Here is a 27,297-nt window from a genome sequence, read left to right on the forward strand (position 1 = left end):
GGAGACGTCTTAGAGGGAAAAGCACCTTGCAGGTCAAAGTACTCCAGTATTCTCCTCAGTGTCACATTTCCTCTACTATCACATCTAATTTCAACAATGAATTTTCAGTCCTAGGGTTCCCTTACCATTTTAGCATCATTAGCTGGCTTCAGTGAATACAATCCCATTTAAACCACAAGTACTCAGGGCATGTATTTCCTGACTGCTGGCTCCGACTATACGGTATTGCAATAGTTTGTACTGAGGCTACCAGCATCACTTAAATTGAAACAAAACAAAACAACCTGGTAGAGAAGCTACTAATATGCAGTGCTCAGTACAGAGCTCCCTGCTACCCACCCCAGGTCCCTGGCTCTAGCAAAGTCCATAAGGCCACACCCTTCCCGTAAATACTCCACCCCTCATAGTCTGTGGTGCGGGGGCTGGGGAGACGAAGGCTGAGAGGGAACTAGGTTAACCCGGGGTGAGTTTTCGTGGAGAGCAGCCAAAGCTTGGAGAGGTTCCTTTTCTACTTACCCAGCTCAGTGACCCTCTCCCATCTCTCCGGAGTGGAATCCCTTTGAGCTTACTTAGGCTCTAGAAGGAGTATCCCCCTCCCCTGGTCTGTAAACAACACTGATTCAGACTTTCTGGGATTGGATTGTTTCTTTCTCTTTCTCCCTAAGCAAGTTCATTTTTCTCCATTTCCTATTTCCACTTTTTTTTAAAAGGGAGCTGGGAAGAAGACCCTGGGCCACTGTGCTGTCCACTATCGTGAGAATCCCAACACAATGGTGAGTTAGTTACTTGTGAAGTGGGTCTTAAGGGCCAAGGAAAGCTAAAGGCGGGGGGAGGGAGGAAGGGAGAAAGGGGGGGAGAGGGAGAGAGAGAGACAGAGAGGGAGAGAGAAAGACAGACAGAGACAGAGAGACAGAGGGAGGGAGAGAGAGACAGAGAGGGAGAGAGAAAGACAGAGACAGAGGGAGGAAGAGAGAGACGGAGGGAGGGAGAGAGAGAGAGAAGGAGGGAGGGAGGGGGAGAGAAAGAGGGAGGGAGGGAAAGAGAGAGAGAGAGAGAGAGAGAGACAGAGAGAGAGAGACAGAGAGAGAGAGAGACAGAGAGACAGAGACAGAGACAGTAGTGGCAGATAAGTTTAGTGGAAAAAGAGCCTGGAAGGGACTTCTGATGTTTTCCTCATTGTGCTTATTGCTATTACCTTGCAGGGGTGGGGGACCTGCGGCCTCAAGACCACATGTGTCCCTCTAGGTCCTCAAGTGCAGCCCTTTGACTGAATCTAAACTTCACAGAACAAATCCCCTTAATAAAAGGCTTTGTTCTGTAAAACTTGGACTCAGTCAAAAGGCTGCACCAGAGGACCTAGAAGGCCACATATGGCCTCGAGGCTGCAGGTTCCCCACCCCTGAATTCTGGCTTTTGAGTGAATGAAGCTACTTGATGCTAGAAGGAGATAATCACTTCTCTGGATGTGATCAGTAATGAAAAGGGAGGCATGGGATTGGTTGTTTCTTTTTTAAAAAAAATAATTTTTACTGATATTTTCTGTTTCTTACATGATCATAATATTCCATGTATGGTCCCCTCTTTACCTCTCCCTAAGAGCCATCTCATAAAACAAATAGTGGTTTGTTTGGTTTTTAGAGAGGGAAAAAAAAAACCCAGCAGAACTGGTCGATTGATTGAGAAAGCCCCAAAACACATGCAGTGTGTAACCTCTGTGGACCTCCCACTGCCACAAAGTTGTAGATTAGGGGTGTCTTCTCATATCTTTTCATTTGAGTCTCACTTGATCTTTATAATTTTGTTGTATTTACTTTTGATTCTTTGGTGAGTCATTGTTCTTTCCATCTATGTCTTTTGGAAATCAAATTCCTCATTCTTGAATTTTCTAAACTCACGTAGTTTATTACTGTCTCTCATCTGTGGACCATCAGTATATCTTATGCTGACCTCCCCCTGATATGCAGTTCACTGCCTGAATATTACAAAATAAGACAAATTTCTCCCTGCTCCCAAAGTGAAGTACATCACAATACAAGGGGGGAAAAATCACATATTGGGGTCAGGGACTAGGTTGCCCTCTGGAGGAAATTTCCAAGCAAGTATCGCGGTCATGGTCACGCTTTGAGTTTTCTTCAGCCTTATCGGATGTGGAGTCAATATTCAGAATATTTTCATTCTTGGAGTAGAAGCCAATGGAAAATATAGGCCAGAGAGGCTCTAAAAAGGAGCTGGTGAATAAGTATAGATGTGGCATCTACTGACTCTACATCATAAAACACTCTGTCTCCTCCTCATAATCCAAAAAGATCCATACTTTGTACAGTTTTCCTCTTAAGGGAATTCTGGTCCTAGGCATGGTATAGACTATATACTTATTTTGTTCAGACTCAAAAGCCAGTATCCAATAGAAGAAGATGAAATCTCTCTAATTCTATTTACAGAGTTCTTACAAAACCAACATCCCAAGCAGAACTGTTTCCCACTGGCACCTCCCAAAACTGTCTTCCAGTCATGAAGCTCTGACCACACAGATGAGATCTTTCCACAGTACAATGCAATTTCTTCCATGACTTTCTTTCTCTCATTGTTTTCATATCTGTGGATAAGATAATTCCCGGATGGGCAGTTTCAGGATCCAGACCGATTTCCTCATGGAATTTGGTCTTGATTATTTTTCTCTGATTCAGACTCCTCCTCAAGTGAGGTTGGAGCAATTTGAAGGACTGTGCTACTATTCTCAGTTGTTGATTGGACCAGAGATTCTTCACAACAGAAATTTTCTGGCACTCAGAACATTTAAAACAAGTTGCATGAATGTACCAGAGGGTACAGTCTTTGAAGAAATTGTGACCACATTCTATAGATGTGCCTATGTGAAGAAATCTAGGCAGATAGAGCAGGTCACCTCTTCTGAAATACTTGAAGTAAGATATGAGGCCCTGATTCTTTCTGATGCCTCTGATTTGGGTCTTTCCCGTGGGGTTGTTTCCTGAGATTTAGCTTTCCAACAGCTATCACTTCCTGTAAAACATCTTTAGGTAACTAAATAGAAGGAAGAGTGATGCCAGGTGACCAAGGGTCTGAAATTCTTGTAGAAGAGAGAACAGAGTCTCCAAGGATACCATGTTGGAAGGTTGTAATCAATTGACAAAGTGTCATGAGAAGTCATGTGGCATAATGGAAGGTAGAGGCACTTACTATATATGTGACTATAGTCAACTCATAACCTCTTTAAGCTTCAGTTTTCTCTTCTGTAAAATGGGTTTAGTGACAGAGTTCTGAGCATCCAATGAAATCATTTTTCTAAATTGTTTTTTCATTAAGTTTTAAAACACAATAGAAAAAGCCATCTAATATTGTATTTATTGAATACTGCCTCAGTACCATGCTAAGAAACAAAAGCATAAGGAATATTTCCTGACAATAAGAAGTTCAAAGTCTAATTGGGTCCCCATCAGAGGTACAAACTGATGTCCTAATCCCTATGAGGTGAAGAGTGGCCACTCTGTGTGCCCAGTCTAGCTAGAATGGCCAGTAGATGTTTTTGTGGAGTTCGAAGTTGATCATTAGAATGACCAGTTAGGCTGGTACTTCCTGTTTCTTCTGCCCTGCCCCCCACTTCACACCTCTTCCAGGAGCTTAACTGTTCTTTTATCAGTGTCCACACTCCTTATTATCACTTTTCAGAAATCTTCTTTCTGTCATGAAATCAGTACACAGTAGCTTCATTCATGATCTTGAATGGGGTCTTGATCTCACTATGTGACTTAAAGTATTAACCCTCCCAAAGAGGTCTGCATTTTTATTGATTTTTAAAAGCATTTTTGGCTGTTTCTGAGGCTGCATGTTTTACACTGTTGAAGAGACCAAGCAAGATGCTGTAGTGAAAGAGCTTGAAGTCAGCCAACCTGAATCCAAGGCTTGACCTCACTGCTCACAAGCTGTGTGACCATAGACATGTCACTTTGCCTCAGCTGCTCTTTTCTTATATGAAACATGATGGGCTTCAAGCAGATTATCAGTTCTTAATTAATATTTGCCTAATGGCTTAAGGTTTGCAAAGCAGTTTTACATATGTTTTCTCATTTAAACCCTATCTCCCACCACCATGACTTTCCTTAGACACTCTCATGTGCCAGGAATGCATTTCCTCCTAACCTCTCCTAATCTCTCTTCCTATAAGATGTTGCTCAAACACCACGTTTTGCAGGAAGCCTTTCTTGATTTGTATGAATGCTAGTGCCTTCCCTCCCAAACTACCTTGTAAATTGCCCTGTCTTTATTTGTATGTTTTCTCTTTATATGTATTCTCTACGTACTTAAGTAGCATATACTACCATTTCGCTGCTCTCCAGGGTTCTCTGCTACCCTTCAGGGCATTGGGGGTGTCTAGGCTTTCTGCAGACAGCTCCAGCCCCCACCAATGTTGTGCCCTCAATTGTAGGGGGGTGGTCCCCTGCACTCCTGTTCCATTTAGCCACTGCTAAATGAATGAGATTTGACAAAGAAATATTTACTTCAAAGGTATAAAATAAATATGCAAACAGCTTACCTTGGTTCCTTCCTTTAGATCACAGTCCCACTTCCAAGTCCAAACCCTTTCCCCCCACCCCAGACTTGATTCCCAGGCCTCCTGGCTTCTCTGGTCATCCTGGCCAGGTTAGATGGCTGCAGTGTCCCACCTGGAACCCTGGGTCCAAGGTTGCCATGGCTCCAACTCCTGGGGCCAGTGTGGATCACCACTGGCACCTAAAACTAGGAAGGACAAACAACATAGAACACAAACGAATGCCCCAGGTCCATTTCTCAGAGCCTGTGTTAAAGAGAGAGAGCTGGTGAAGGAAAATTCTTTCCTTCTTACCAGGTCAGTTCATGGAGTTTTCATTGTGGTAAACTAGAATCTTCACCCTCTGGACAAAGCAGATAAAAGACTGGCAGAAAAGCAAACAGTGGAAAGACAGTCAATGGCCCAGTCTTTTTTTTTTAACTAATTAATTTTTAACATTCATTTCAAAAAATTTGGGGGAGATTTCCAAATTCTCTCCCTCACTCTCTTCCTCCCAAGCAATATATTAATTATACATGTGAAATCATGCAAAACATTTTCATATCAGTCGTGTTGTAAATAAAATGTAAAGTGAAATGCTATGCTTCAATCTACACCTAGAATTCATCAGTTCTGTATAATGTTCTAGCTCTGTTTGCTTCACTTCGTACCAGTTCATATGAGTCTTTCCAGATTTTTCTGAAACCATCCTGCTCATCATTTCTTATAGCACAATAGTATTCCATCACACTCATATACTAGAACTTGTTCTGTCAGCAAATGACTCAATTTTAACAGTTTTAAAAATGAAGGCAGTCAGTCAATGGAGGCTGCCCCCCACCCCCATGGTAGGAGATGAAAAGGTTTCCATGTCAGTCAATCTAGACATGCTCCAAAGGCCCCTGAAGGGCATTTCCATGTTGGCTGAACTAGTCATGCCCAGATATGTGAGGATTACACTTACATACATATTTGTTGTCTGTCTTGTTCAGAGTCGATACTTTGCAGGTTGGAATTGTTTCGTTCTTTGCAGTAATAACCCCAGCGCCTAGTAGCATTTCTAATAGATATTTGATGTTTGAGTCATCTTTACAGCAATGCCATTAGGTAGGTACTAGGTGATGAAGTGGATGGAATGTGAGACTTATTCAGAAAAACTCGAGTTCTTATCTGGCATGTGATATTTACTAGCGGTGTGACCCTGAGCAAATCATTTAATATCTGTCTGCATCAGTCTCCTCATCTGTAAAATGGGCATATTAGCACCAATCTCCCAGGGCTATCATGAGAATCAAATGAGATATTTGTAAAGCACTTTGAAAATCTTAAAGTGCCATATAAATGCTAACTGTTGTTATTTTAATTATTATATTATTATCAGTCCTCCCCCCCATTTTAAAGGTAAACAAACCTCATTTTCCTCATAATATTGCACAGCTATTAAGTGTCTGAGGTGGAATTCAAGCCCAGATCTAATAGTCCATTCAAGATTCCATGCTGTCGATCTCTAGCTCTAAAGTTCTGCCATTTTCTGCTATTCTGAATAGGGATACTAATAGTGGCACACCTGGCTTCACACAGACCAGGTGTGAGGCACAAATGAAAACATGTGTCTAAAAGCCCTTTGTATGCCCAAAATCACTGAAACAGTGGAAGCTAATAAGACAGTCGAGACTATCAAGGAATCCATATTTTAGGAAGGGAGACAAGACATGTATGTAAATAACTGTAATATAAGGTAGGATGTGATCAGTGCCATAAGAGAAGAACCACAAAGTTCTACAGACTCTAAGAGAAAGGAGAGATGACTTGTGGTTGGGCTTAGGAGTGAGAGACAGAGGTAATGAATAGGTTCAACATGGACCTTGAGGAATGGGTAGGACTTACACAGACAGACATGGGGTGGTGCAGAGAAGTAGGAAGGGCACTTCAGTCGGAGGGGACATCATTAGTAAAGACACAGAAGTAGGAAAAACCCCAGAACTGCATGAGCTCCAAGTTGGAAGGGACCCCAGAGGCCATCTAACTCAATCTTTGCTGGGGCCTGACCTTCCCCTACACTATCAGCAAATCTCACAGGGATTGGGAACTTTGGGAGGAAAGGGCCTGTTCCATATTAGGATATATAAGAGAGAAAGAGGAAAGCAGAACATAGTCAGACATGTACCCTAGATTTGGGAAGAGTAAGTTTTAAAGCAGTTCAGAGAAAAAGATAGTAGGCTCTCCTGGTTGAAAATCCCATGGCATTTGTCAGGCCTTAAGGGATGGGAAGTTTTCAAGAATGAAATTATGAAAATGTAAAAAGAGAAAGAATCCCAAGGGAAAGGAAAAGGGCGAAGTAGTCAAGAGAGAATGATGTAGATGGACTGGGAACTCCTTAATTTAGAGATGTACAGAATTATTAAGAGATTAGTAAGAGATGTACAGAATATTGAGAAAAGTATGATGTAGTAGTAGTGGCAGCAGCCACCATTGTTGTCATAATAATAATAATCATAAAACTAGCATTCATATAGTACTTTAAGGTTTGCAAAACGTTCTACAGATATTATCTCATTTTATCCTCACAGAAACCCTGGGAAGTAGATGTTACTGTTATTTATCTTACAGTTGAAGAAACTAGGGAAGACTGAGGTTAATTGACTTGTCCAGGTCTTCTTGACATCAGGCTCAGTGCTGTATCCGCTGTACCACCTACCTCCTTGAGAAGGTCAGAGTGGGTAGAGGATGAAAGAGGCCTCGCTGGAATATAATGACAGTAAGCAACTTAAGCCAGTGGTTAGGAGTAGAGCTGGGCTGCCAGCTGAGCTTAGTTCCGAAGTTAAGCCAGGACCTATAGTTGCCGGGATGATCTGGAGGTATTGTAAAGAGGCCAGAGGAGCCACAAGACTGAAAGCTGAGAAATGGCATTATAGACTTAGGGAATATGTGCATAAGGAAGAGCACAGGCCCCAGGGAGAAGGAGGAGGGCAGCCGATAGGCATCCAGCCCCAGAAGCCATGAGAAGGAAAAATGAGCCTGCGATTGGACTAGTTGGTGCTGTGAGTTTGCTAGAATTATGAATAAACCTGGGAGGTGGGGAGGAGGAAGGGAGGAATGGGAAGCTCACTATAAGTGGGATAACTATTGCTTTGCTAAAGAAACTAAAATTCTAGTCCTTTCCCTGTTCTTTACATGACGATGATAAATCTGTTGTGTATTTAATGCCTATGATGCTTGATGCTTACAGGGCAAGAGAAGCTCTTAGTGGAAAGCTAAAAATCAGGCAAATTCAGATGTTCCTATTACCTAAGCCATCATTTTGTTATTGATGAGAAGCTTCCAAGATTGGGCCATCTGAGTCCAGAGTTGAGGTTCTGTGCCTTGGCAGCTAAGAAGCAAAATGAATCGAGTGCTGAGCCAGAGTCAGGAAGACTCATCTTCCAGAATTCAAATCTGGCCCCAGGCACTTACTAACTGTAAGTGGGCAAGTCACTTAACCCTGTTGGCTTCAGTTCCCCATCTGTAAAATGACCTGGAGAAGGAAATGACAAGCCACTGCAGTATCTCTGCCAAGAAAACCCCAAATAAGTCACGAAGAGTTGGATCTGACTGAAAATGTCTGAACAACAACAGCAAAGTCCTGGCTTACATGTGTTACTCCTTTTTATTTCTAGGTTTGTTTTGTTTTTTAATTAGCATGTTTAGAGCATTTACATGCTGTAATTGATTTCCTTTATAGTCTTTTAAGTTTTATTTAATGCATTTAAAAACATCATTCTGAAAAATGGTCCATAGGCTCCACCAAACTGCCTAAGGGGTCCACAATGCAGAAAAGGTTAAGAATCTTTGGTTTGGAGTTATGGAGTAGAGAACAGGTGATGATATTTGGAGGTGTGGATTAAGAGGAAAGAGGAAGCTCAAGATGTGTGGTCTTGATTTTCTTTGTATAGTAGGTCTTCTGCTGAAAGACAGTGGTCTTGGAGTGATGGGGGGGGGGTCCTGAAGAGAGAAGAAAAGGTTTGGGATTGTCATAGAGAAGATCTTGATAGAAACTCAATCAAGAAAAAATAGTGGAATTTCTCTGTATTAGTGGGAGCCCAGTAGAGATGAGAAAACCTGATTTCATGGTGGACCCAGTTGACATGGTTACATGTCTGCCTCCAACAGGGCTGAACAACATGTTGGTAGGGGCAGAATGTGACTACTATCATTGATTTCGTGTCCCATACCTGGAAGCATTGGATATCTCAGCTTCTGAAACCTACCTCCTTGACCTAATATTCTCATCCTCTCTAGGGCCCTTGGGGTGTCCCATCAAGACTTACCCTTCCTGAATAGTTCTCCATGCTTCCTCTAGTTGCTCAGAGTTTGTTAGGTCATGCTTTGTTTTCTCCCCCCCCCCAACTGATTCATGAGTTCAAATCTCACCTCAGGCACTTACTAGTCGTGTGACTCTGAGCAAGTCATTTAACTTCTCTGTGCCTCAGTTTCCTCATCTGTAAAATGAAGGGTGCTTTACGAGACAAAGGCCAAGGAACAAACATTAGGAGCATAATTCACAGTATCTTTGGCAAATTTGTGCATCCATCTACAAGTTAGTCCTGCACTTATTCTACATTCTCAACATTAGTTTGTGTTTAATTCTATGTTGCTTTGTGTATATTCCTTCATCTTTTCTGGTATTCTCCACATGTGGCTATCCCTGGGGGAAGACATTGCACCTGCTGGTTCTTTTGTATCTCTTATGGTCTAGAACAGGGGTTCTGGACATGGTGGGTCCTCAGTAAAAGTTGGTGACTTTTTTCTTGCAGAATGATATCCTGCCAAGTCCCAGCATGAAAGGCCAAGGCAAGAAGCAGAATGGACAGGCCCAGCATCACAGCCACAGCATAAAAGACATCTCACAGCTTGCCTACAGCATAACAGATGTTCCACCCTGGTACCTCTGCATCTTTCTAGGGATTCAGGTAAGAACGTAAGACTGAAAAAACCTCAAAACTAACCCTGGAATTCAACATTGAAAAAAACCTGATCTTCAACTGACATGATGGTTTTTTTGGACCTATTTGGCCATCCTAAAAACTTAATTGGTCTGAGGATCTAGACACAGCCACAAACTCAGGCTTGGTCAGCACTGGTCTAACATATCGTAGTGTTCTTGAGTAATAAGCAAAGCCATCATTCTGTCTTGCTGTCACAGAAACAACATCTAATTGCCATTTGTTTGCCCTTCCCTGACCATGATAACTTAGGGTGACTTTTGAGAGCTCCAGGAACATGACTGAAGGTGGAAATGGGGTTATGGTTGGCATAGTTGCTAGAGGGTTAGGCCTGGAATCGGCAAGACCCAAGTTGATATCCTGCCTGTCCTGATATCGGACACTTCCTACCTGTCTGGCCCTGGCAAGTTGCTTACCCTCTCAGTCTCAATCAACCCAGTAATCAATCAATAAACGTTTATTAAACCCCCACTACGTGCCAGGTGCCACGTCCCCAGTTTCCTCATCTGTGAGATTTGAACAAAATAACATGAAAAGCATTTTGCTAATCGTAAAGTGCTAAAGATGATGATGATGATGATGGCTAAATGGAGCACTAAATGGAGCACAAAATGGCTTGGCAACAGAGAGTGGAAGGAGGGATCGCCTGCTTTCTGGAGTGGTTCAATGTCTATGTGGTGCTTGTGAGGCTGGGATTGCGGACTGAATGTCCACATGGACCAATTAGCTTTGCTCAGGAAAAACAAATGATGGCCACAGAGTGCTCCCTGAACCCTGGCTGACCAACAAGTCAGCCAATGCTAGCTGAAGGTCTTAAATCAAATGAGGTTCCTCAATCCGACTCACTGCCACCACTAGGAAAACAGTATCAAGTGGATGTTCCTCTGATGGGGTCTTTAGAATCTCCTTTTTTTTTTTGTATATGAAAGAAGTAAGGGAGGAGACAAGTATTCATTAAGCCCCTACAGTGCCAGATGCTGTGCTAAAATTAACTCATTTTTATCTTCATCTTCGTAATAATCCTGGAAGGCAGGTTCTGTTATTATCCCCATTTTACAGTTGAGGAAATTGAGGCAAACTGAGTCAAAGTGACTTGCCTAGGGTCACGTAGCTAGTAAGTATCTGAGACTGGGTTTGAACTCAGGGCTTCCTGACTGCAGGCCCGGCTCTCTCTATTCATCTCTCTACCTAGCTAGAGCTCCCAGGTGAGGAAATCTCCAGGAGGTAAAAGTCCCTCAGTCTGCATTCCCAGCAGTCAGTTTCCCCCCCACACCCCATTGTAATCCATTGTAGTCATTTCTTAATGCTGGGAAATGAGGGCAGATCACAGCAAACAACTGGAAAGGTTCCAGGTAGACAGTGGTCAGCATTGGGAAATGTGGAGATGGGAAGAACCAGGTTGATCTGTTAGTCTCCAGGTTCCAGCCATCCCCGACTTGATCGATCCTTGTTATTGATCGGTGGGGTCTAACTCTGCATGACCCTGTGGATCACACTGTATGTGGAGTTTTCTTGGCAAAGATGCTGGAGTGGTTTGCCCTTTCCTTCTCTAGCAGATTAAGGCAAATAGAGATTAGGTGACTTGTCCAGGGTCGCACAGCTAGTAAGTATCTGAGGCTGGATTTGAACTCAGGTCTTCCTGACTCCAGGCCCAGCGCTCTATCCACTGAGCTGCCTAGCTGCCTCTCGTCCTATCCTACCCACCAACTAAACTTTGTTTTTTTGTTGGTTTTGGTTTTTGTTTTTTAGCTAGGCAATGGGGTTAAGTGACTTGCCTAGGGTCACACAGCTAGTAAGTGTTATGTGTCTGAGGTTGGATTTGAACTCAGGTCCTTCTGAATCCAGGGCCAGTACTCTATCCACTGCACCCCCTAGCTGCCCCTAAACCTTGGTTTCCACAGCACCTGCTATGTCCTGGGAAAGAGAGCAGTGCTAGGTGGTTAATGCCATTCTCTTCTCTCTTCCTGCAGCATTATCTCACAGCCCTCGGTGGGCTTGTAGCTGTGCCTCTCATCCTGTCCAAGGGCCTGTGCCTGCAGCATGACCCCCTGACCCAGAGCTACCTCATCAGCACCATGTTCTTTGTCTCTGGCATCTGCACGCTTCTTCAGGTCCTCTTAGGGGTCAGGTAGGCTAACACTTCCCTACAAGAACCCACAGGCCTGCCTTCATCTCCAGGGGCAGGCACAGGACATGTACACTTGGCTTGGGCCCTCCGGAGAACAGTAAAATGAATTCTTCCTAGCAAAGCTCTCTGCAAGACTGTGAGGTGGAATATTAGCTCCTTGAAGGCAGGTACTGTCTCACTTTTCACATTTGCATCTTTAGTACCTAGCACATAGAGGTGCTTAATAAATGGTGTTGATTGATTTCCATATCCTCTATGTTCCTGCTGTTGAGACATCTCCCTTCCCAGGGCTTCAGGGACCCCAGGCTTCCCAGAGCTTCACCACAACCCATTCCTAGGACCAGAAAAAGGCAAAATGCTGCTTCAGTTGGTCTTCCTCTTACACATCTCCCCATACCCAGAGAGAGTTGCCTACTCCTCCCCTCCCCCCCATACTCTACTTTGAGGATAGGACCTGGGAGCAAACTCAGCTGATAGAACTCAGGTAAGCAGTACTAATCAATGGATAAACCATCATTTATTAAATATCTACTATTTACTGGTGATGGAAATACACAGAATGAAACAATCCCTAGACCTAGTCCCATCTCATGTAACTAGCATCATTGCTTGTGCCCATCCTGGAATACAATGTTTGGAGGTGCTAAAGTGACCAAATCACAACTCCAGACCAAAACTAATACCCTTGGACACTTCCTCCCCAGCCCCTAAACATACTACATTGACAACTCAGAGGGAGAAGGCAAAAGGGGAAGAAGGCTATATCCTCTGTCTTCTCTCTCTCCTTAGCAGTCATGCTGCCTTCAGTTTTCAGTCTCTTCTCTGACTGCTTCCTTCTGGGATACTCCCCCAGCTAAACCTCCAGGATAAGTTGCATCCCTGGAAGGTGACTGCTATTCCCTGGCTATTACTACCAGGTCCTAGTGTATGGGATCCCTTATTATTAAAACTATCCCCCACAAGCCCCTACTACTGTGCTTACCTTTAATAGTCAGTGAATGACAGATATAAGACGTCCTCCCCATCCACACCGCTGTCCCCCAAACCTAGAGTGTTCCCTACTACAGATATAGGTAGTATCAGTGGGAAAAGCAGGTATGTGTGTAGAGTATATGGGTAATGAGGCACACATATTAGGAATAGATGTGGCTAAGGCAACTCAACCCTTGATACAGTAGGAGCAGGCATAATTTCTACTTTGATGTCCTTGCCCTTCTCTCCACTGGGTATAACATCTGCACCAGGCAGAATGCTCCACTGCCAGTCTGGGCTTTCTCCTCAATGGGAAGCTTTAGTCTTCACCATCTCCAGCTTCAGACTCAGTTGTAATCCTCAGCCGGGATACTGCTATGTGCTTTTAGAAAGTGTAGAGACCCTCACCCTAAGACTGGCAGTTCTGCCCTCTTTAGGGTCTACTGCCTCCAAGGCAGTAGGAAGAGAGAACAAGGTTATCCTGACAAGCTAATGCTCTGGTTTAACTTTTCCTTTTAGTCATTCTTCCTAGGACAATCCTAGGTGGTCCCTCAGTAAGAGAATTCACTCTAACATATGGTGACTACTCCATACATTTCCTAAATCTTCGTCTCTGCAGGCCATAACTAGGCAATGGTCATTTGCCTAATCACCAAGCAGCTTTGGAATTCAGGGTTCCCCAGTTTTTTAAATTATTGGTTCTCTTTTTGGTAAATGCAGGTGAGTGGGATGGAGTTGGGAGGGGAGGAGGGAAGGTTCAGAGGCAATCTATACCCTGGGGTCAATTTCATTGACTACTAGCTACTCAGCTGCTTTCTTGGTCTTCCTCTGTAAAGATGAGCTGCTCAAAAGCTCATATCCTTGGTAAGTTGCAGATGAGCCAGCTCAAAGTTTTATATTATTTACTAGGTAAAAAAGCCATCCACTCAAATGAAAAGGGGCCACTCTCTTAAATCAACAAACATTTATTAAGGGCCAAATATGTACCTAGCACTGTGCTCCATACTAAAGATCCAGTGAAGAGATGGACTAGTTCCTTTCTTTAAAGAACTTATATTTTACTGGGAGGCGGGCCAGGGAAGGGTGAAAAGCATTGGAGCTGGGTTCAAATCCTGGCTTTACTACTCACTACCTGTATAACATAGGGTAAGTCACTTCCCCTCAATTTGCCTCAGTTTCCTTGTTTGTTAAATGAGGGAGTTGGAGCAGATGACATCTAAGGCACCTTCCAATTTGAAGGCCTTAAATACATAGGTTAAAAAATACAAGTTATTTTAAGAAGGGAGAGAATGTCAACAAAGTGCTTAGCTCAGTGTCTGGTACATACTAGGCACCTAATAAATGCTGGTTGATTTAAAAGTAGGAAGGTTTAAGGGAACTTTCCAAAAGAGTTAGCACCTGAGTTGAGTCTTGAAGCAAGATAAGGATTCAGAGAAGTGGAGGTGAAGAGAGAGTGGATTCTAAGCATGGGAGACTGCTTCCATGAAGATATAGAAATGGGAGAGGGAAATGCTGGTCGTAGCTGTTTAGTTGGAATGTGGAGTGTAAGAAGGGGCATGACATTCAATAAGCCTATAAAAGCAGGTTGGAGCCAAATTGTGGAAGGTCTTAAATGGTAGGCCAAAGAATTTGGACTTTCTCCTAGAAGCAATTAGGAGCCACTGAAGACTTCTGAGCAGGGGAATCTTCTCACAGAAGCCCAGATTTCAGGATCGGAAGGGATATCAGAGGTCATCTCAGCATCTTCAGCCTAGTCCTGATTCCCTCTACACCTCATTGCCTTTCCATTTTTGGATAGCTCTAATTGTGAGGATGTTGTCTTTCACATTGCACCTACAGTTTTTGCCTGTTGCTCCCAGTTTTGTTCCTTACAAGCCCAGGAGAATAAGTCTAGTCTCTTCTTCAACAGGACAGTCCTTCTAGAGCTTGGAGACAGCTTTCATGTTTCTCCAAATTCTTGTCCTCAGACTAAACCTTCCTAGTCTCTTCAAAGGGCTCTTTTTGAATGGTCCTCATCATCTTGGTTGCTTCCTTTTGCATGAATTCCAGCTTGTCAAAGGTTAAAGAAAGCACTCAGAACTCACCCTCATGTTCTAGATGTGATCTGAGAAAAGGAATGCATCGATACCACTGATATTTGTGTGCCTCTTTTCTGCCAAGTCTTTCAGCATACACACTGTCTTTTTACTCTGAATCATTGCTTCCTTATCTTTTCAAAATCTGCCAGCCCTTTGTTCCATCCTTCTAGAATCTCGTACACAGCTGTCTTCAGTGAAAACTAGCTAATCTGTGTGACTGTATTAATGGAAGAAAATAGTCCTCATTCAGCACTCACCCTCTGCCCAGATATCAATATATGTATTTTAACACTGGCCTTCTGGAGAATAAAATCATAGAATATCAGAACTCTGAAACTGTCTAGACTAGACATGTGAAACTCAAATAGAAACAGATCCCTTCAGGCTGCACATTGACGTAGAAAACCACAAATAAACATTACATATGTTCTATTTTTATTTATTTTTGTTAAATGTTTCCCAATTACATTTTAATTTTGGGAAGGAGGACTAGAGGGCCTGTTAACTATGGGCTTGACACGTCTGGTCTAAACCAAAGTCCTGTCTGATGGTTTAGAGGAGAACTCAACAGTAGGGCAGAATAATCCCAGTGTGCCAGGGTCCCACAGCTACTGACTGTGAAGGTCCTCAGCACAGACCCTTTGAAGAGAATAGGGATGTACTCAAAACATTTTGTCAAGAATGTGTTACTTACTTTGTGACATCTCTTGAGTACTGCCCAGTACTTTGAAATTCCTTGTCTAAGTAAGACTTAGGCAGCTCACAGCATAGCTTGATGTATAAAGTCATTCTAGGAATTGATATAACATAGAACACGGACATGAAAATAGAGGGAAAGTCACCAGATTCCCCCATGGTTGTACTACTCTGACATGAAGAGGTCTCACCTTATTCTCTTTTTATTCCTCCTTTTGACAGTCCTGCCAACACAGTGTGACAGTCAGTTTATGAACACAAACTTGGAGCCAACTCTTTGCTCTAAAATGCAGCTACTGTAGAAACAAGGCTTTTGTCCTGTTGGCTGGCTGTCAGTTGCTGCCTTCCTGCCCCGACAGCTCAATTGTTCTGCCTCCTCGAATGTGCTAACGTTGAATCTCATTGGATTTCCCTCACAAATTTAAGTACAGATATTCTCTTTAGTTGACTTGATGGAATATACAGATCATAATGGAAATAGTAGCTTTTGATAGGAAGATGTGAATGTAAGAGCAGACAGATGCTGTAAGGGACTTAGGTTGAAGATATTTTAAGATTAGATCTTCAAGAGACAGGAAAAAAAAACAGATCTGGAAAGATAGAAGATAGAGAGCCGGAGGAAATGGGCCTTGTCGGTTGAGAAAATGTTTATTTTATCATTGAACTGACTAATTGGTCTCAGTTTAAATTGTTTATGTGAGTCAGTGTTGGGACTATAGGTGGGCTGGAGCATTGTGGACAAAGTATCAGGACTGATAGCATCTGGGTCATCAGGAATCAGGAAGACATAGACACCAAAGTACAAAGCAATATTTGTGCTTAAATTTAAATTCATTCAACAAGTATTTTCTATTTATCCCTTTATATATTTGTTGTTATTACAACACAAGACTTTTCATAAGACTGGGCTAGAGGTGAACGGGCATATTTATTGATAAGTACCTGGAGAGATGGGGGAGGGGACAGATAAAAAAGGGTCGTAGAAAAATAGGATGCAAAAGGTTCCCCATAGTTCCTAGTCATCACTCAGCTTCAGACTGGGCCTGTCTCATGAACCAAAGCAAGCAACTTCCCTTCAACCACATGCCTTAAAAAGAAAAGGTCTTCTATCATTCTGGAGCCAAGGCCCACCAACCCTGATCCTGACGAAAGAAAGGCAAAGCCTAGAGATCCTTGGCAGCTTTCATGCGAAATGAGGGGAAGGAGGGAAATACAGTTGGTCGCCAGGGCACTTCTCACTCCCCCAGACATCCAGGAGCCACAGGCACTATCAGGACACAGACCATGAAGGATGCAGAATCATCCATAGGATGTCATGCCGAGCAGCAGGTTCCCCAAAGGAGACCTAAGCCTAGAAGAGGGAATGCAAGTATTAAGCACCCGAGGCGTGTGTTTGTTGAGGGGAGAGGTGTTGCAGTAAACAAACGTTTATTAACCTAATGTGTGTCAGGCCCAGGGATACATGCAGTTTTACATTCTATTGAGGGGGAAAATCAAAAGACTGAGTAGGGAGGTGATCAGATGCCAGGAATTACAAATGGGGCAGAGAAAGGAAGTTGAGAGAAAGTATTAGAATCACCAACACCCAGGAGACTTTGATCATTATTTGCTGAGAATCTGTTCATTCAGGAACCATTCCTCAGGTGTGGCTGGTTGAGAACTTGCTGGCAGATTGACGTAAGTGGTTGCATCTGATTGGTGTTTGGACATGTGGGTAGGGATGGTGGTAGGTCTTAATGACATGCCAACTAATGATAGCCCCTGTTGCCATCTCTATCCCTGACCTGTGCTGAGGAGAGGTTGGAATGTAGTCAGTCCTAAAAAATGCACACAGCTGTAAATGCTTAGCTAATTGTTTCCTGGAAGGACCACTGGAATGCTATTTCTGGCTTGTCTTAGGTGTCTGAACAAAAGAAATACATTGAAAATACTTCTAAATTGGTTCCTCTGCAAGGTAGATAGCCAACCCGGCAAAGTTATCTACTTATTCAGAGCTCTTTATTATTATTTTTTAAGGCAGTTGGGGTTAAGTGACTTGCCCAGGGTTACACAGCTAGTAAGTGGCCAGGTATTTGGTCTGAGGCCAGATTTGAACTCAGGTCCTCCTGACTTCAGGGCCGGTGTTCTATCCACTGCACCACCTAGCTGCTCCCGGAGCTCTTTATTATTAACAGTGGCTCACATTTGAATGACACTTGGAGGTTGTAAAGCATTCTTCTGACCACAACCCCATGAATTAGGTAGAGTAAGTGTTATAAGCCCATTTTATAGATGAAGAAAAATGACACTCAGGTCTTCTGTCTTGCCCATTGGTTATATAGCTAATAACTATTAAAACTGGAATTCAAACCCATGTTTTCTGACTCAAGTCTTACACTGCCTAGAGGCAGCTAGTAGTATAGTGGATAGAGGAATGGACCTAGAGTAGGGTGACCTGAGTTCAAATCTGGCTTCAGACACTAGCTGTGTGACCCTGGGCAAGTCACTTAAGCCTGTTTGCCTCAGTTTCTTCATCTGTAAAATGAGCTGGAGAAAGAAATGGCAAACCACTCTAGTATCTTTGCTAAGAAAACCCCAAATGGGGTCATGAAGAATCAGGCATGGCAGAAATAACTGAAAAACAATCCTAGGCAAGTCACTTAAACCTCTGTCTGCCTCATTGTGCTCCACTGTAAAATCGGGATGATAATAATAATAATAATACCTTTATCACTGGGTTGTGAGGATTAAATGAGACATTTGTCAAGGGCCTGGCAAATGGTAGGCACTATATAAATGCTTGTTCCTTTCTTTTCTTTCCTTCCTTATGCTCTCCACTATATTATGCTATCTACAATGGGCGAATGAGACCAAGGCTTAAGACTTTGGCCAGCTTTGGTGGTCCCTAACCTCTCTTCCCTCTTTGATCATTGCCTGAGGAAGAAGCCTGGGCTTCTGCCAACCCTAAATGGAGAGCTTCCTTTGTTTTGGCCTCTAAGGCCCCTGGGAGTTGTTAATTTCTTTGACCTTTCTCCAATATCTCGCTCTAATACTCTGGTCCCCAGACTGGCAGATGATACCATATCATGAGTTGCCTATGTTCAGGAATCATAGAATCCAAGGGATGTTTGAGCTGACAGAAACCTTAATAGTCATCTCATCCAACACTCCCTCTTTTCACATTTTATAGACGAGAAAAATGAGGCCTAGGGAGGGTAGATGACTTATTCAGGGTCACATAGTTAGGTTATATCCAGGTCTCCTGACTCTCAGCTGAGTGCCCCTCCAAATTTGAGTGGCAAGGCTGCTTTCTGCCTAGACCTCAGGCAGTTGACCCCAAATAGACTCAGACCCTCTCCCTTCTACCTCCCGCCACCCAGTGATGGATAGTTGGGTGTGACATTAATTTCCCCAGTCAAATCCCCTTGAGTGCCATGATGCTCACAGAGAAAACAATAAAGACTTTATTCCAATAAGAATGTTAAGTCATCAACGTTTACTGCACACCTTTGGTAGAATACACTAGATGATACAGGGAATGGAAAATAGATAGAAGACAGGATTTCTGCTCTTAAGGACCTTACAATACTTGGAAAGGTCCATGGAAAAGTCCACATGAAAATGAATGCTAAAAGAGGACTCAGTGTTATAGAAGTAACATCAACATTAATCGAACAACATTGCAAATTCCTTGAGCACAGGGACTGGGTTTTTGCACATAGTAGGTACTTAATAAATATTCGTTGAACTGAGTTGGAAAAAAGGAAGCCTAGGAATGTGGGTTTGTTTTATGTTCTCTGGCGGCATTGTCTGAGTATTTCTCTCAAGTGTTTATCTGTTTAACACCAATACTTTTCTGGGATGTTATTTAAGGCTGCACATCCTGGAATACCAAAAAGCCATAAGAATTCATATGACAGTAACCCAAAGGCAATGGAAAGACATGATGAGCTTTAGTAACCTGTAGCATGTTACCAACAAGGACAAGGACAAGGACTTGCTTATATGAAATGGTGTAAGAGACGTTATTTAGAAAAGATATCACAGAATAACAGAATCTCAGAGTTGGAAGGAAACTAATTTATGATCAGAAATGGAAGAGGCCTGATCCTGTGGCAAGAATGAGGTTGATAGACTATTAGAGGGACCTTGTGTTATGTAATTTCTCCTTTGTTCTTGAAGACAGCCATGACATCAGGAAGATGATACCATGACTTGCAAATTGGCTTACGGTGAGACAGGGCTGTTCAAAGTCAGCAGCCTCACTTTGTCTTCCAGAGACATTTGGGTCTAGTGGCCAGATATAGATCAGAACAATCAGACATGGTCTGATGGTGGGAGACCTTGACCTTTTTAAGCTCACTTTGACTGAAGCAACGCCTATTCAGTGATTAGGGCTGTTTAAGAAGTGAGCCAAGGAATGGCCCAGGAGTGGGGAACCTGCAGACTTGAGGCCACATATGACCCTTTAGGTCCTCAAGTGTGGCCCTTTGACTGAATCCAAACCCTGGATGGCTCCTTTAATAATAATTTTTAAAAAATCAAACTGGGAGGGGGAGACCCTCAGGATTGTTTCTGACCAAAAGAGAAACAATTACTGTTTATATTCACTCTGAGTGATCTGGGCCCAAAAAAACCCCATTAAGTGGTGCTTGGGTAGGGGCCTATTGTTGGCCAATCAATAAGTGAAATGGGTTTGAAGCATGATCTTTAAGAAAGAAATCCAGCCATTAAACCCAAAGATATCAAGGTAGGCTTCAGCCATAAAAATTTACCTCCCTCTGGGCAGAGTACCCTCAGGTAAAGGCATAACAACCTGAGGAGAAGAGAGAAGAGCAGAGAGAAGAGGAGAGAAAAGGAGTTGGGTCCCCATTGGGCAGCTCCGACTACTCACAGATTGCAAGTCATGGCATCTTCTTCCAGAGGGACCTTAGCACTTACTTCAGCTAACTTCCTCATTTTACAGTTGAGGACCAGAGAGAGGAAATGACTTGCAAGTCACTGGAGCAGTGAATTGTGTACTGGGACTGGAGTCAGGAAAGTCTCAGGGACTTCCTAGTTGTGTAACCCTGGTCAAGTCCCTTAACCAGAGTCTGTCTTTCTCAATTTCCTCAACTGTAAAGTAGGGATCATAATAGCCCTGTCTCACAGGGTTATTGTGAGGATCATATGAAATAATATTTGTAGAGAGTTTAGCACAAGGCCTGGCACATAGTAGATGTTTAAATACTTGTTCCTTTCCTCCCCTCCCCTCCCCTCCCCTCCCTTCCTTTCCCTTCCCCTCCCCGGTGTCCTTTGAAGGATTTCTGGGTAAACATGAGCAAGAACTGTGGTAGGCTGAGAAAGTGTAGAAAAGTTGTACATTGCATTGTTGGAGGGAGTACCCACACGGATGAAATCAAGAATCTTTCCAAGAATCATGGTTAATAGATGACTCTCCTTGATATCTAAAAGAGAATAAAACCAAACTGAAAAACTAGAAATAAAGAGCCTAGCCTGACTAGGAGGAGCCTGCCAGGTAGAGATTATTTTACAATTTGGGACATGAACAGTACTTAATGGTCATGTCGAGATTAAGTAGGGAAGAAACTGGAGTTATGAGAAGAATTTTACCGATTTTATTGGGCAATCACATTTCATTAAGGCATATTACATAACTAAAGGGAAAAGTAGAAGTACTCAGCTACTGATTTGTGATTAGAGAAATTCCTGGGGATGGAATAGAAACCAAACTTCCTGTTATGCAAAAATGTCCCTATACCCCCTTTCCCCCAATACTTCCTGCATCTGCTCACTGACCTTTGAAATTTCTAGAGTGGGGGTGGAGTTGGGAGGGGGAAGGACCTTTCATTTCGCAATGAGATCGAATTAAAATACAAACATGAGAGAGGAAATGCTGATTGACTGAGATGTATTCTCAATGAGGTATAAATGACTAAATATAAAAACCTTTCCTGAGACCAGATTTTGATGGAGTTTAGGTAAGGTGGGTAGGAGTTACTATGAGGACACTTTGGGGTGCCATGCCGGGTCTGGCTAAGAAAGTCAGCCCAAACAAGGCTGGTCTGTTTGCCTCTGATCTGAGAGCATTGTCAGTCTCTTGAACCTCCTTATCGTGAGATTTTTTATCGGGGGGGGGCACTAGGCAATGGGGCTAAGTGACTTGCCCAGGGTCACACAGCTAGTGTTATGTGTCAGAGGTTGGATTTGAACTCAGGTCCTCCTGAATCCAGCACTAGTGTTTTATCCACTGTACCACCTAGCTGCCCCATAACGTGAGATTTTTCAAAACATTCTATGTAGGATTTCATTTTTGATAGTCTCTGTGGTCTCTTCATGGGTCTTTCCAGTTTCCAGTCCCATCATCATCACCAGCAACAGTCATCTCTCACTCTCGAGGCATAGTGATGGCCACGTTAATGGCAAGTCCACAGTTGAACTGAAACCATGCTACATGTGCACCGATCCCACTAAATATCAGAGGGGTGATTGCAAATCACACAAAAATGAGCACTATGACAGACTGAAGGAGTGGCACTGTACATCTAAGTCTAAGAGGGCACCTGGCTATTGGAAGTGATTAGTTATCTTGCTCTACTTAAAGGAGTACTGAGGATGCTTTCTTGATGCTGCTGGAGCACCTGTGACCAGCTGGCCCCTGAAAGCCCAGGTGGAGGATGTTGGATACGTGGATGATGGAAGCAGAATTAATATTGTCATTGGAGTGCTTGGTGGCATAAGTGAGATTGATTAGATAATGATGAGATCGTGTGGGTGCTGAGAGATTATTGGTGTTAGAAGTTTGTAGATGTATATGGGTGCAACACTGGGTACGAATCCCTGTAGGTTTGGGTTTGGGGTATTTGAGGGAGAGTTGAGGATTAAAGTAGTAGCAGGGGGCAATGAGTCAGCTGGTAAATCTGATCAATGAGATAAGCAAATGACAGATGATTCCAGGACCTGAAGACAGTGATGAGAGAGCCCTGATGGGTACTGTATCTAAACAACTCAGGTTTCAGCCCCAAACCCAGAATGTCAGAATGTGAATGAATCTGTGCAAACTGGGTACAATTTCACCCCCATCCCACTTTGAGTATGAAGCCTAGTGCCCAATAAGAGGTTAGTTACCACTGTTCTAGTTTACAAGCTGGAGCAAAGAACTAGGAACTCAGCTTTTGGTCCCACAGGGAAGAAGGGGAACGGATTTTAAAGTGACAAAGCAACTCAAATATCTACTTTGTGCAGGGGATACAGGAAATAAATGCAAAACAAAGCTCCCTTTGTCCTTAGGTAAAGTAACTGGGCTTTCTCGGCCTTGGGTCTCTCATACCAAGATGGCCTTATTGAACTCCAGAGTGTTAATTAATCTTATCCTACTCACTCAGAAGCCCTATCATATTACTTGGCTTAAACTTGATGATCTTAAGATGTAGAATGGGAAGGAACTTTAGAGACCATCTAATTCAACCTTGAATTATACAAGAGATGAAACTAAGGCCCAGAGAGGTCACTTGACCATGGCTAAACTGCCCACATGGCCTGGTCCCTGACATCCTCTCTGTCTCTCTCTACCTTTCCTCTCTCCTCTTCTTCCTTCTTCTCCCCCCCCTCCCCTCCTCTTCTTCCTTCTTCTTCTCCTCTTTCTCTCTCATTCTTATAGCTGGTTTTTGGGATCTTTGTTAGTTTATATAGTAGTCCATTAATAAAAGCCTGAAGTCTAAAGCATTGTCAGGCCTTGGTAGTAAGTTGGATATTTTCTGTGCCCATTAAAACACATGCATATATGTATATGTATGTACACATGTGCACATATTTGCATATATATACATATATGTGCACATATGTATATGTGTGTGTTCTGAACTTAAAATGGGTGTTTTCATATACATATTAGAGCAGAAAAAGAAGATTATACATGAAAGTGCAGCTCTCAATAATGTACAACTTGCTTTTAAGTATAGGTAAGTTCAATCTGAAGCTTTCAAAGATGTCCTGTTTGTCTTTGCTTCTTTCTGATCTTTCTTCTGTTCTCTTCTCTGCATTAAAAAAAAAGAGATGCTTTAATGACCATCTTTTTTTCTTTCTTATTGCTATTTTATCCTTATGCACTTTCACTCTTCTACCACCTCGTTTTGTCCCCACTGGGAAAGAACTATAAAGCCCTAAGCTTTTCCTAGGCTTATTTATTTATATATTTGCTTTTTGGTGAGACAGTCAGGGTTAAGTGACTTGCCCAAGGTCACATGTCTTGTAAGTGTCAAGTGTCTGAGGTCGGATTTGAACTCAGGTCCTCCTGACTCCAAGGCCAGAGCTCTATCCACTGCCCCACCTAGCTGCCCCTTCCTAGGCTTATTTAATCTTAGTGGTTTCCATCCGACATCATCTCCAATTTATCCTGTATCTATCTTTTTGTACATAGTTTTTTTGCAAGTTGTCTCCCCCATTAGACTGTGAGCTCTTTGAAAGCAGGGACTGTTTTTTGCCTTTTCTTTGTATCACCAGAGCCTAACATAATGCCCGGCACATAGCAGGTTCTTAATAAATACTTGTGGTTCACTTGACTTTTAATTGGTATTCAGTCAAGGGAAAACAAATTCCCACATTGGCTGTATCTTAAAAAGTACGCCTTATTTTTCATCTTGAGTCTATTACTTCTCTATCAAGAGAAAAGGTAGGTAGCCTTCTTCATCAATGATCCTAGAATAGTAATTGTTTATTGCATTGATCAGAGTTCTCACATCTGTCAAAGTTGTTTTTCCTTATAATGTTACTGTTGTTGTGTAACTTTTTTCTTGGTTCTGCCCATTTTACTCTGAATCAGTTCTGACAAGTCTTGTCCATTTCATCATTTCTTATGGTGCAATAATATTCAATTACATTACTATATTATAATTAATGTTTTGCCTGAAGCCAAACAGATAGTAGGGAGCAGAATGTGGTCTGGTCTACTACATTCTAACTCTTTCTTTAAAAAAAAAATCTTACTTGGAGTTACCCATTAGATAGGTGCCCCTTTAGTCTCTAATTATTTGTTATGACAAAAAACAAAAAAGAGCTACTATAAATAATCTTCTACCTCAGGGTTATCTTCTTCTTTCTTTGCTCTCTTTGGGGGTATTGGTCACTCTATGCTCACCCTGTATTTGGTGAATTAACAAAATTTAAGTTACCCAGTCTCCATTAAAACTTAATTATGTTGTTGTATCATGGTGGTGAAGAAGGGTTCTTGAAGGCTTTGCCAGCAAAGCACCTACTGTGGCAGATTTTACATCCTTTTATGTGTTGGGGGGGGGTCCACAAAAATTCATTATGTCATTTACCAAGGGGTGGAGTGGTTTCTTTCTGAGTTGGCTGAAGGATTGAAATCACAGATTTTTGAAAGTACGAGAGTAAAGTACCTTAGCGTTAACAGCTCCTCCCTCCCCTGTTCTCAGTGGGATCTTCACTCAGACACCAGCTTCAGACATGGTCTAGCTGAGAGACTGGTGTAGGTAGGCCTCCACTGATCCTTGGCCTTCACATTGGTAGCCATCATCCTGGACAATACCCTCACTAGACAATTTTTTCTCATGTAGGCTGCCTGTTGTCCAGTGTAGGGCATTTGCTTTCCTGGCCCCCTTTCTAGCCATGTGGTTCAATCTTAATATGAACTTTAACAAACTAGAACAGATCTAAAAGGGGGTGACCACAGTTGTGAGGGATCTGAAAACCAGCACACATAAGAGGGAAAATGAGATATCTTAAAGGCTGTCATAGGGAAGGGCTGGCAAGCTTGTCTTGTGTAGTTTCTAGGGCAGAATGAGGACCATAGATGGAAGCTACACAATGTTATAAGTTATAAATATAAAGAAGAATTCTTTTTAAAAACAGAAATAGTTGTACCACAATGGAATGAGTTGTCTTGTGGGATGATGAGAATACCATCACTGAATGTATTTTAGTAGAGGTGGAAAATTATCTGTTGGAGTAGGAATTCATATTTTGGATAGGGGAGGGGAAGGAGAAAGGAACAAGTATTTATTATATTTATTAAGCACCTACTATGTGTGAGGCACTGTTTATAATTGTATTTTTATAATTTTATAATTATGGTATTTATAAATATTATCTCATTTGATCCTCACAACAACCCTGGGAGGTAAGTGCTATTATTTTCCTCATTTTCTCTCAGGTTGATTTTGAATTCAGGTATTCTTGACTCTGTCCACTGCATCACCTGCCTGCTCTAAAAAGTGATGATACTCCTTGGAACACAAATGCAAACATATCATTGATGCAACCATAAGCAGCACACTGGACTCAACATATGAGCAATGCTAAATAAATGCTTGTTCCTTTCCTTTCCCCCATTTCCTTCCCCCAACTCATATTGCTAGTGTTGTATCTCAGCCAAAGCGCCTCTCAGATTCATAGCTCATTGTTGATTTATTCCCCCTCCATAGCTGCTATTCCCATGTGATTCCATTTCCTATTTCTCCATTGAGCTGTTACTGCCATGTGCTGGAGCTATGTTTAGCTGCTGAGCTTCTTCTTCCTCAAAGGGAGTATTGTCATTTTCTAACTTCTTTTCAGCTCTTTTGTTAGTCAGACCCATAGCCAGCTGTGACAAGCACAGAAAAAAGAAAAATCTCTCAAGTCAAGATCTTTTTTTTTCCCCAGTGGATCCCCACCCCCACCCCCATATACTCCACACCTTTCTTTAGGAATTGCCCCATGCTACTTTGATATTTACATCAGGATGAGAAAATGTCTTTCAACTCCATCATGTCCCTGGCAGAAACTTTAATAAGTCTTAAGGAGAGCACCTAGCCACTCAGGTAGGACAGGGTAGAGTTAGCAACCTTTGTCTTCTTTTGCCGTTGCTGTTCCAGTTACTCTCTATGTTTAGTTGTTGTCTCCTTATGATTACAAGGCTCATTCTTATCCATTATCTCATTTGATCCAGACAACAGCTCTGAAGGTAGCTTATGCAAATATAATTATCCCCACTTTACATGTAAGGAAATCAAGGCTCAGAAATGAATTAAAAATGAAGAAATTAAATTATTTGTCCAAGGTCATTCTGCTAATAAATGGCAAACTCAGAACTCTAGGAGCCATGGGTAGAAGTTCAGGAATACAGATTTTGACTCAATAGGAGGAAAAACTTTCTAACATATTCAATTGTCCAAAACACAAAAGGACAGAACTGGGAAGTAGATTTTCAGGCACTGAAGATCTTCAATGGAAATTAGATGAGTGTTTGTTGGAATGCTGTCAAGGCGATTTCTGTTCTGTCAGAGGTTGGACTTGAAATTTTTTGAGTTCCTTCCAAGTCTGAGATTCTGTTACCTGAACTCAAATCTGCAAGTCCAGTGTTTTTTCCACTACCTGGCCTTGGTACCAGGATCAAGTGGACCAGGTCAGATAGTTTTGAAAAGAGAATTAGAGGGAAATATAAAAATTTAGCAAGGTGTCTTTCACGTAGCAGTTACTTAACAATTTTTTGCTGAGTTGGATTGAATGATAATCCTAAAACCAATCCTCCAACTAATTATCATGCCAGCCACAGATGACATTCTTTCCTAGCTAAATTAGAAGATGTGATTAAATAATTCCCTTGTCATCCTCTTATTCCAGGTTACCTATTCTCCAGGGTGGGACCTTTGCCTTTGTGGCCCCATCCTTAGCCATGCTCTCTCTCCCTGCCTGGAAATGCCCTGATTGGACTCTCAATGCCACACAAGTGAATGTCAACTCTCCAGAATTCATTGAGGAATGGCAGAAGAGGATCCGAGAGGTAATTCTGGGGAGAAAATGCTGAGAGTTGGCCCCGGGGAATGTTGGTGCTGGTAGCAATTGAAAAGCTAAAATTCAGGTTAGGAAGGGACTGCAAGAAAGACCATCAAAAGTGAAATGCCATCCATAATACTTTGA

At 42.4% G+C, this 27,297-nt stretch overlaps 1 protein-coding gene across 1 annotated transcript in view; it reads left to right on the forward strand.

The window, feature by feature from the left end:
- The first annotated feature begins 469 nt into the window (after positions 1–469).
- The window catches only part of LOC110219169 (solute carrier family 23 member 1-like), a 40,576-nt gene continuing 13,748 nt past the window's right edge, over positions 470–27,297 (forward strand). Inside the window, 5 exon segments of the mRNA XM_021002303.1 lie at positions 470–601; positions 711–773; positions 9,340–9,495; positions 11,499–11,656; positions 27,001–27,160. Of these exon segments, the coding sequence (XP_020857962.1) occupies positions 771–773; positions 9,340–9,495; positions 11,499–11,656; positions 27,001–27,160 (477 nt within the window). The 5' untranslated portion in view covers positions 470–601; positions 711–770.

The sequence above is a fragment of the Phascolarctos cinereus genome, unplaced genomic scaffold, assembly GCF_003287225.1.
Source record: "Phascolarctos cinereus isolate Bilbo 61053 unplaced genomic scaffold, phaCin_HiC Scaffold_1;HRSCAF=81, whole genome shotgun sequence".
NCBI lineage: Eukaryota > Metazoa > Chordata > Mammalia > Diprotodontia > Phascolarctidae > Phascolarctos > Phascolarctos cinereus.